Raw genomic sequence first — 11041 nt, 5'->3', positions numbered from 1 at the left:
TTCCAATAGGATCTAGCCAGCTGCTAGCGGAGGTTACCCTGAGTGTTTTAACAGGGAATATTTACAGCCTAATAGCTCGGAAGAGATGATTGCACTGATTTTCTTCTCTGCCCTGCTGTGGGACAAGGCTCAAGCATGGGGATTCAAGGACGGAGTGCTGCATAACTCTATCTGGCTAGGTAAGAAATGATTTAATCATGAATGTTTTGCTGCAAAAGTCGCTGTGTTTATCTAACAGTATAAAAATAAACACCTAGCAATACAAAACTGAGCCGGGCATTAATATTAGCAAAATCTTCACTGAAATTGGTCGTCATTTTATATCAGTAATGACTGCAAGTTTTGTAGTTATGAGCTTTTTGTTTTATTGTTTCTCTGAAGTGCAGGAAAAAATAGTTGTGGAATATTTCATCTGAATGTGTTTTCCTCCAGCATGAGGTGAAAAGAAAACTGTTAAATAGTAGCTGCTTCTAATGAAGGAAAACAAGTATGAAGAGAAACATTTGCCAAAAGAATGAATTATTTTCTGCATGAACATATTTCAAATGCCTGGGGTCCTACATATGAAACTAAATGATCTGGAAATAATATCAATATATTTCCTAGGTTTCTAGGGAAGTACAGAAATGTATATGTTTTGGCCATTGGTTTGTTCTCATCATTAAACAGTTGAGAAAAGATTCCAAAAGGGCTATAAAAATGTTGTGGGAATAGTTTCTTATACCTCAAGTGGGTTTAAATGCCTCTTCTTTTATAAGTCTTCATAATTATCCAATACAACAGAAAAACATATTCAAAATGCAGTCACATAAAATACGCCAAAGCAAATATATGCACTGAGTGCTCTGTTTCATAGACAAATGCTTACAAACTCCTTTCTCCTGTCTAAGGATGCCGCATATTTCTTTAAGGATTTTAAGGCATTCCTGTAGCCTGTACATGTTTTTGTTGCGCTGAGATGTTTCGTGAGGAATTGGAGCCACTCTCCCATAGCTGGTGCAGCAACCACGTGGCTCCAGTCCCTTCTCAGAGGACCATGTAAACAGCAGGAACAGAAATGAGAAGGAGCAGTGTCAGTATTGCTTTCCATCTGACTGCACCTTTTTAATGACTTTCCTTTCCTTCTGAACCTGGAGCACGCCCGCTGTGTCCCACGGCTGCTGAGGGTGCTGGGGGGGGATCAGCTTGGCAGCCTCACGCGCCTCCTCGAGGGGCTGCTCTTCGAGCGGACGATGGCAGGGGAGGGCTTGGCGTGAGGAGCAGAGCTTCTATTCCAGGCTGGAGCAGCACTCGGGGATGCAGCAGATGAGTAGCACGGAGGCTGTGTTAAGCCCTGATAGTAGGGGCAGAGAACTTGAATTTGGTACCGCCTGCGATGGGTATCCTCCTGCAGGATGCGGAGAAAAGGGGCTCGCTGTGCCAGGCTGTGCCTGCACGAGCAAACAGCACCCGGCCGTGCACAGATCCTGCCTGGGTCTAACCACGCACGTGCTGCTTGGCACAGGTCTGCTCCCTGCTCTCCGCAGTCTTCCAGAGCATCCCAGTGCCAGCAAGAGCTGGCTGGGGACTGTGCCAGGGTATAACCAGGATAATAACCTGGATAACCTGCGCTCCTAAGATAATGTTTTGATGCACCTCTAGCATTTACAATGAGGGTAAGTAAAAATCAAGGACAGGAGCAAAAACTGATGGCTTTCTCTAAAGAAACAAAGACATGCAAAAAGCTGGAAACGCAATGTGCAACTTTGAAATAACCACTCTGCTTTCCATTGTGCTTCCCAATGAAACTCCTTTTAAAATGCACTATCTATTCCAACTGCTGCAAAAAAATTACTCAAACAAAATCCATACTGCGGTTAATTAAATGACCAATGGAATTCAGTGAAATTACATATAAATGAAGAAAAAGTGGGCAAATTCACAGCCAGCTAATGTGTGAATCTTTGAATTAAAAAAAAAAAATTGAACACTAAAACAAGTAACCCCAATCTCGTACCAACTGTGGACAAGCATTAAAGCAAGACCCACCCCGCTAAGTAAAACATAGGAATGTGCAGTGGCATCTGAGCCTTGCTTATCTCCTCTTCTGATAAAGCATGATTGAGACCAGAGTGAAAATGAGGGGAGTTTTCCATTTTACCGTTCTTCCTCAACAAACCATTAACACAAATATCAAATATTTTGTAGAGGTCAGGCTGGAAATGCTCCTGTGTTTTACCTTTTTTCTGCGGTACAAAAGATCTTTTGTTTTCTCAGTAAACACGGAGTCCTGCAGCTGATTGTATCGTGTCCTGCTAATGTCTTTCTTGTGTGAATGGAATTTTATAGCTGCTCGTTTCTGAAACAGGCACGCTATAACCAAAGACTCATTGTAAACTGATGAGAGGATTGGAACAGTCTTGCCCAAATACGTTCAGGCGCTTATTCGAGAGCCGGTTCTTAGTGCCAGGAAGCAGGTTTCCCACGGCAGGTTCTCCCCTCTCCGTGGTCCCAGTTTCACCACGTGTCAGGGAGGTTTGGGGCCATGCCTGCCCCGTTCGCTGCAGTATGACCGTGCCAGGAACTGTACCTGGCCGTCCTCCACTTAAAAGTTACGTATTTGTTTTCAGCCTTTAACATGTAGCACCGTGCCACGCGTATTGAGGGAACTGTGTTAGGCCAAGTCTCATACTGGCTGTCTTTGTGCAGAAGAGCTTTGTGGGTGAGCAGGGGGTCACTGTCCTTGCCCAATCCTGCTGGCTCTGGGCCTCAGGGAGAGCTTTTAAGAAATGTGAGCTGGAAGAGAAGTGTCCCATCAGCCGTGCAACCCATGATCTTTTGTGTAAGGAGCAAAGTGGGTGGAGGAATCCACGAGAGAGCACTCCCAACATGCAGGTTTTCAGGCAAATAGTGAGCTCAGCTGAAAGATCTCACTGGCCCAGGGAGAGGAGATTTCAGACAGGTCTCATAAAGAGAGAAGCCTTGGCGGAGTACTTGTGTGTGGTCCTCCCTTCCAAAGGCTACTTTTCTCATGTCACAAGGGAGACACAGACAGATGGGCGATTGCTCTCAGCAGGACACCACCACCCTTCGAGATGCTGCAGGAAGACTCGGTGGTGCTGCTGGTGGAAGAGCAGCCCTCGCACAAGTTGTGAAGAGCAGATCTTCCCAGCAATATTCTGAAAAACATAATGCCTGTCCATACTGATATTTTAGCATCAATAAAAGTGCTGGTATCACTTGCAGAAGTGACCAGCCTTGGGATTCAGCTGCCCCTTACTCCTTGACTCGGTGTAAGGGGGGCTGCTCAGCTAATCCCAAGGACTGAAATCTGGGGTTTTCAACTCACTGCCAGCTCACTTCAACTCACCTTTCAGTTCACTTACCTATGAGCTGCGGTGATCAGTAATCTCATTGCCAGGTTGTCCCCTGAGTGTGCAGTGAGGCTAAGTGGTGCGCTATTTTCTGTAGTGCTCACATTTTCACGCGAGCTGAATTCAACACAAGCAAGCTGTAAAGAAACAGAGCTGGGTTTATCATGATAGACTATTAGGTGAATGAAAAACGATACTTCCTACAAAGAAATTTTTAATTAAAAGAGTTTTGTTTTTTTAAAAAAATAGCATACTGTTATTCCACAGCTGATAGGTGTTGGGACTTTTCTTTGCACTCCAACTGGCTTCTTAGAAGGATTTTTCCCCACAATGTAAGTAAACCCGTGCCCATGCCAGGGACATTCCCAGCGATGCTGCAGAAAGCAACTCTCAGTCTCCTGAGACCGCTGTCAGCAATATCATTGACTTCACTGGGCGCTAGTCCAGGGACTGTGGGTCCAAAAACTACATTGGCAAGCGTCATTCTGTATCTAATAAGGGATCTCACCATTGCTAACCACAATTCAGTGGTGACCATATTTTTTTTAAAATAATATCCTAACCTAGCCAAAACTGCTGACTCTAAGTATGTCACTAGAAAAGACATTCTCTTTTTCCCATGGTACCAGTAACTACTGTAAAAATGCTTCCTGTTCTGCTTCTTTTTTCAATCATGTTGAACAGCAATAACTGCAGACATTTTTCTCAGATTATACTAAATATAAAAAAAAAAAAGCAAAAATGCTGTTCAGTTAGATATGCATATTGGTTCTGAGACAGATTTTTGCACATATGGTATCAGGCGAGTGAAACAAGAAGAGATTATAAAACCTGTAGTAGCGCTGACAATTTCTAGGTTTCCCTGGAAAGCTGCTTCATGTTGGACCTCCAACAGCAAAGAAAAAAATAAAAAAAAAAGAAGAAATTGTATTAATTTTCTGTGCAGCAAAAATGTCAGCCAGCATTTGTTCTGGTTCTGCCCTTTGTGACAAAGCTCAGATATTTTTATTTCGCTTTTTCATTCCCTTTAATTTTTACCTCTCTTCTATCCAAGTAGCTCTGATTTGACTTCTCTGGAGACTGAAAACAAAGCTCTGATTCATCTTCCAAAAGCACTAAGGCTGCATCCAAAAGTATGCTGTGATGGCAGTCCAGAACGAGCTTCCCCCGCGTCAGATAGGATGCGCAGAACCAGCGATGCTGACACCAGCGATCGTTCCCATAGCTACTGCTTTCTGAGGAGTCCTCTGGGAGTCCTTCCCTGCGGTTGTTGATTTTCCCTTGTTCAAACCTTGCCAAGCTCTGACTAGCTCTGTTGTTCAAAACTTCTCCTGAGCAAACCCATACCTTAGGGGCGGGAGGGGTGCCTTCTCCTGACGCTTCCCGAACGGCACAGCTACCAGCCGAACATCTTGTTTCGATTCTCACCTGGCCATCGGCCCGACGTGCGGGTCCTGGGGGACTGGGGGAGACGGGAGGGCATCCCACAAGGCTGTGCTGAACGCATTTACTGTTCTTGGTCCCCAGAACGAGCAGCTGGAGTGTACCACCGGGAGTCACGCTCGGGCAAGTACCAGCTCACCTATGCAGAAGCAAAAGCTGTCTGCGAGTACGAAGGAGGACATCTGGCCACGTATCAGCAGCTGGAGGCAGCAAGAAAAATAGGTCTGAAACAAAGCCTAGCCGTTTGCTTTTCACATTGCTCATTCATAATGCCTTGGATTTTCATGAATGTTATGAACTCTGGGACCGAGAGACTTGTAAAATCCTTGGATTTTGGCCCGAGCTGCATGCAATTTCCCCCCTCGGCACCAGAGCGTGACCGTGCTACCTGCAGAGCTGTCAGGGCCGTGCCTGCACCCGGTGCTGCGCATCCCCTGGGCTCTGGGTGCAGCACAGCCCCGAGCTGGGGGGGAGCCTCATTCCCGTTCGATTCCTGACGAGGAATGATTAATTCATTCAGCCCATTAGGAAAACAATGGAAAATGACCTCTTCACTAGAAATTCGCAGGCTATGCTGTTGAGTCAGAACCTGGCTCTCAGCAGCAGCACACATGTAAAAAGGGCACTTTTGTCTCTTCTGCGCGGCTCGCAGTCCGAGGACGCCACAAATATGTTCCAGATCGTCTTGGTGAAAACATGGAATCAGTCTCTACCAGACAGAGAATAACACTGCATTCTTTGGCTATTGTATTTAGGTTCTCAGCCACAAAATGCATTAGCAGGATCCTGTTGTTTAGCAAGAAATTTAGCAAGGCATTTTAGGTATTTACATTTAAACTGAAAGTATTTTAAGTAAATACCTTGTTTCCGTAGCTACCTTCCATGTGTAGCATTTTATTAACTCTCGTAACTTAATACTGCAAACTGGTTCTTGAGATATGGTTTAGTAAGTTTTTATGGATTCAGAAGGGAAACAAAGAGCACGATTTATTCACTTACATAACTCATCCAATGTATAATTTGATTACAAATGCTGGTACGGCACTTAAAACGCACAACCCTGGAGACCGTATAGTCCATCTGCATTTGATTTTTGTCTTCAGATGAAGAACCAATGATCGTGCTGTGGAGAACATAAAGCAGTTTTACATTCCACGCTTAAAATTATCCTCTCAAAGTACAATTCTTTCCTGTAGTTCAATTTCTATTAGGCCAATTACATCTAAGCCATTGATCAGCTTGAGTAAGTCCTGACTTACCAGAACAAAAAGCGGTTTCTTGCTTAGGACTGATTTATCACATCGATGCCCCATTTCCCCCCTGTTGCAGGTTTCCACGTGTGTGCTGCTGGCTGGATGGCAAAGGGCAGGGTCGGTTATCCCATAGTGAAAGCTGGAGCCAACTGTGGCTTTGGAAAAACCGGCATCGTTGACTACGGGATTCGCCTCAACCGGAGCGAGAGATGGGATGCCTACTGCTACAACCCTAACGGTGCGTTCAGAAACAACCCCTTCCCCTCGGGTCTGAGGTTACGACTGCACGCCGTGCTGTCTGGCAGTGCAAAAGCACCCTGGCTCCGAATGAGTTAGCCTCAGTACCATAAATATGCAGTCTGTGAAGGGGGATGTATTGACACAAATCGATCGGGAGCCGTGCACCCTCTGCTGTCACCAGCAGCTGATCCAGCTCGCTCAGAGCTCGGTGTCTCTGCACTGTCTTGTGCTGTAGGTAACTGGGCCTGACCAAAGGCCCTCCAGAAACTAAAAGTGTGATGATAACGCTGTTGTTGATTAAAAAGGTAAGTGATGTTCCTAATGTGATCTTCTTTTGTATAAAGGCATTTACATTTAGCCTACAATTTCATTTAAATATCTAACCTGAGGTGCTTAACAGATGTTGAGCTAGGTGGTCATAACAGTGCGTTAAGCAAAAAATTTAACTCCTGTATTGTAAGCACATTTTCTTACCTTCGTAGCAAGATGGTAGCTTAGAAAATTAGAATCAATCTCAGTGATAATTACCCTTTTGATTGCCTTTACGTTTTTCCCAGTTTGCGCATAAAGAATCATACAATTTCTTTCAAAGTTCTCCGTCATCTTGTTGCAAGCACTGCTGCTAAAAATTTGGAAGCAGCCATGAGAGTTCAGAAAATAAAATCTAGGGAAGTTCTGGTTATCTTGGGTTTGTAAAAGCTTTTATTCTAAAAAACTAGAATTCACTCAAATCTGACTTGTGAGAGTTGCAGCGTTCCTTTTATTAGCTGGACATTTGGGCATGACATTTAGCTATAATTAAATGCTGCAAAGGTAGGCATGTGTGTTTTAATCTGCATCCAAGAGCTAAAAGAGTTGTCAAACATCTCAGGCACGGTGGCACATTGCAGGGACAATGCCACCTCGCTAGGGAGCTGCCTCTGGGAGAAGTCTGCCAAAGTCACCAGAGGGTCTGCCTCCTAAGGCTGGACGTGGCTGTCCAGATGAGAAGTAGGAATTTGTTCCCAAAGAGGTAGAATGTAGGCTATGGTTTAAAATCCACCCTGGAAAGTTATGCTCTTCAGTTATTTTATTTCTTTATTGTAAACACAGTTCTGGATGGAAATAGGGGTGTGCCTGCTACTCTGTTGTTCCTGTTTACCAGCCTTCTAATGTGTTTGTAGAGACACACACAGATAAAACATTATGACATGGAAACCATTCTCTGGATATTTTGCCTGTAAACAGGCAAAATGTAATGTTAACCCTTATTCCTTCTTTCTTGTGCTTGAGATAGAGCAAGTCTTGAAATGAATGCCATGCCTGGGACTGAACCACCTGATGGGTCCAGCTCATGGGTCTTGTGCATGTGTGTGTGTGTGCACGTGTAACTGCAGGGTAACTAGAGAAAAGTGGGTCTCCAAAGCAGACCTGGAGAGATGGTTCCAACACGACAGACAAGACTTCACCAGATATGGGCCCTGTCTCTATTCACCTCCATTCTCTGCACTGCAGATGAAATATTTACACGGCCACTGCATCAGTTTATCTCGGTACCACTTCACATGGCTGGGAAGATGGAAGAAGTGGGCACCAACACGAAAAGAGACGTTCAACTTTGTGCTCCATTCAAGTCCCCTGATCCCGGGGAGCGCACTGCCCTGGCTGGCAGAGCCAGAAGCTGGAGCTGTTGGTGACGTCTGTACAGCTGTGCACATTTGTTTGTGCTCGCAGGGTTTGAGCTTGTTTATGTGAGCAGGGCAGTTGTTAACCGAATAGCTCTGTGGGGTGGGGGACACTCACAGATGTTCAGCACACAAAGAAAACTGCAAGAGAGACTACTGCACTCATTATTACTGCATTTATGTCAGCCCAACACTCTCCTTTGTCAGCCTTCTCCTCTGGGAGGAGAGGTAGTTGCTTTCCAGATGCTCTGTTTGGTTAGAGGACAACGGGAAACTAGAACTGCCAACACTCCCGAGGCAGCCTGAGCCTCTCCCATGAAAAGGAAATGTAGTTGTGCTCGATGGGCAGCCTGCTATCTGGGCTGGCAGAGCTGTCTGGCTGCAGGTAGGACATGAGTGGCCTGGGGCACAAAGCCCATGGTTCGGGGCAGTGGACGAACTACGAGCATTAACCACACCAGCCAGGTTCAGGGCCTGAACTCATGCCCAAAAAGTGCCTCCCCAGGTCTGAACACGGGCACTTCAGGACCTCTGTGTCTTGCACTTGGGGGAGTGCAAGAGCTGCAGTGCTAACGGTACAATGAAGTGTATGTGAGCACTGACCTTTACAAGGTGGGTGGGGTTTTTTTGTTTGTTTGTTTCTTATTTTGCACAAGACACGCTTCAAAGAGGTTTTTGAAGAAGAAAGGCTGAAACAGAATGCCAGGGCAACTTGCAAGTACAGCCTTAAAGCTTACAGTTGAGCACAGTCAGAAACCCTAAATGCCTTTTACATGAAGCATTTAGCTCTGGCCCAAAGTCCACTGAAGTCAATGAAAGCTTTTCTTCTAAATTCAGTGAGTTTTGGATCATGCCTCTTCCAAAATATCTGCTTCCAAAAGCTAGGAATGACGGACGTTTCTTGTGAATGCTGACTGCTTAAATGTATGAAAAATGCTATCATGCTGGATGTCCCTATGTGATTTTCTATGGATCTACTGGGTGAAAGAGCTCGAAGCATTAAATCATAGCCATATCCAAAATGAATACTTGAACTCTGATGTTTTTATTTTTCTCTTAGGAAAAGAATGTGGTGGAGTCTTCACAGATTCAAAACATGTTTTTAAGTCACCAGGCTACCCAAACGAGTATGAAAATGAGCAAATTTGTTATTGGCATATTAGAGTGAAGTATGGACAGCGGATTCATCTACAGTTTCTGGAGTTTGATGTTGAAGATGACACTGCTTGTATGGCTGATTTCTTGGAAATCTATGATAGCTATGACGATATCAATGGCTTTGTGGGCAGGTACAGTAATTCCAACTTTAATATAAAAATAATCAAATGATATATATTTTTCTGAAACATTACTTCAGAAAAACACTGTGTTACTTGGTCCAATTAGCACCTCTGATATGCTCATAATACTTGTAGTAATAGCCCCTGACAACTTACCTTATTTCACTTTTATTAACACAGCCCTGTAAAGAGCCTCAGGAAATTGTGCTTTGCCCTTTTCTGCTTTGTTGAATTACATGAAAGAGAGCTCGAGACTTTTTAGTCAGCTGCTTATTTTAATTCTCTATGATTTTGCAGGAAGACCTAGCAATTTCAAACAATATTTTGTATTTGCTTTAATTAAAACGAGGGAGAAGAGGTGTAAAATGTTAGCAAAAAATTTATCCTTTGCTACAGAAGTCAAATATTTTGTAACAAAATCAGAACAGAACAAGTGTTCCATGTCTCTCTTATAAAATTCCATTTGTCTCTTTGCTTAATTCTCACTTTCTTTTGTTAGCTGTCATCTTTTTGCTTGTTCTGTAGTGGTCATATTTTTACTATGAAGTTCCTCATTTTTCCAGGGGGAAAAAAAAACAAAAAACCAACCAAACAAACAAACAAAAAGTGATAAAAACACTTCCCAATTCCTGCCACTTTTCATATCCTTTCTACAACTCTTGTGTAGCAAAGCAAGGATATAGCCCATTTGTTTCTCCTTTACAGATCATTTTAGATGTTTTTCTTGATAAAGTTCTTTCTTTCTTAGCCTTGAGTCATTGTTCTTTTCCTTAATGCCTTGTTAAATTGTTTTTTTTTTCTTCTTGTTTTGCATCATTTACTTCCTTCATATTTTGAAAAATGTTTCCTGCATTTTTCCTTCCCGTAATCCTCACTATAAAATCATGACAAAAATCCTTTAGTCAATGGCTTTAACATGCAGAGAATTATGCGCACTGAACAGCTACAGCCAGCTTGGCCCCACGAGGCACAGCTCCAGAGGAGAGTACAGCCTGAGAGCCCCGTGGTCAGTGTGCGTCCCCACACAGCAGGGTAGGGCATATCTGCTGTGTTTAGTCATGAACATTTCTCGTTTTTTTTCCAGGTTTTGTGGAGATGAGTTGCCAGATGATATCATTAGCACAGGTAATATATTTATACTCTTTATGGTTAAAAAAAATCAGCCCAGATAAACTTTTCTCCCTGCTTCCTAATAATAAATAAGATGTACAAAGACTCAATCTCTGCTTCATGGAGAAGCTGCTACACAAAACTGCCAACATGCTTTTTCATCAACACAGCTACTTTTAAATAAATGATGTATCATTCCATGCGCAATTTGAGGTTCAACTAGTGAATGCAAATAACAGCAGAATCCGAAAAATATTTGCTGCACACTCATGGTACAACCTCACCCCAGTGTCACCTAGAGATCCATGAGGCTTTATGCCTATTTTGCACATCCAGGTGATTTTTCTTCTTAAATGAGGGTGACTTTTTTTTCCTTTTTCTTGTCCAGGCAATGTGATGACTTTGAAGTTTCTGACAGACTCCTCAGTGACTGCTGGTGGTTTTCAAATTAGGTATGTTGCTGTAGACATGCCTTCAAAGTCAGGTGATGGAAAGAATACAACTTCCCAAGGAAAAGCAAACTTATTACCTGGAAAGTTTGGTATCATGTAAGCAGAGTAACATGATATGCTCATTAGGAAACGTGTTTTAGAACCCAATTCAGACATCTGTTTCTTCAGATAAGACAGACATATGGTCATTTCCTTCATATCTTCCTGACTTTTTATTTTCTGTTTTATATAAGTTTTGTTAATAAA

General features: G+C 43.4%; 1 protein-coding gene across 1 annotated transcript; it reads left to right on the top strand.

Moving 5' to 3' along the window:
• Positions 1 to 11041, top strand: TNFAIP6 (TNF alpha induced protein 6). Its single transcript, XM_083840927.1, has 6 exons — positions 1 to 179; positions 4881 to 5018; positions 6126 to 6287; positions 9014 to 9242; positions 10318 to 10358; positions 10732 to 11041. The coding sequence occupies exons 1-6, from the start codon at positions 86 to 88 to the stop codon at positions 10893 to 10895; spliced, it is 828 nt and encodes a 275-aa protein (XP_083697053.1). The 5' UTR covers positions 1 to 85; the 3' UTR covers positions 10896 to 11041.

This window comes from Anser anser (assembly GCF_964211835.1).
Source record: "Anser anser genome assembly, chromosome: 6".
Classification (NCBI taxonomy): domain Eukaryota; kingdom Metazoa; phylum Chordata; class Aves; order Anseriformes; family Anatidae; genus Anser; species Anser anser.
This window is presented reverse-complemented; position numbering and strand designations above follow the sequence as displayed.

Excerpts from the sequence above, each read along its gene's own strand:
- TNFAIP6 (XM_083840927.1), top strand. The coding sequence starts at position 86 with ATGATTGCACTGATTTTCTTCTCTGCCCTGCTGTGGGACAAGGCTCAA. Across the intron at positions 5,019-6,125 it reads GGAGGCAGCAAGAAAAATAG|GTTTCCACGTGTGTGCTGCT; the intron begins GTCTGAAACAAA and ends CCCCTGTTGCAG. Across the intron at positions 9,243-10,317 it reads ATCAATGGCTTTGTGGGCAG|GTTTTGTGGAGATGAGTTGC; the intron begins GTACAGTAATTC and ends TTTTTTTTCCAG.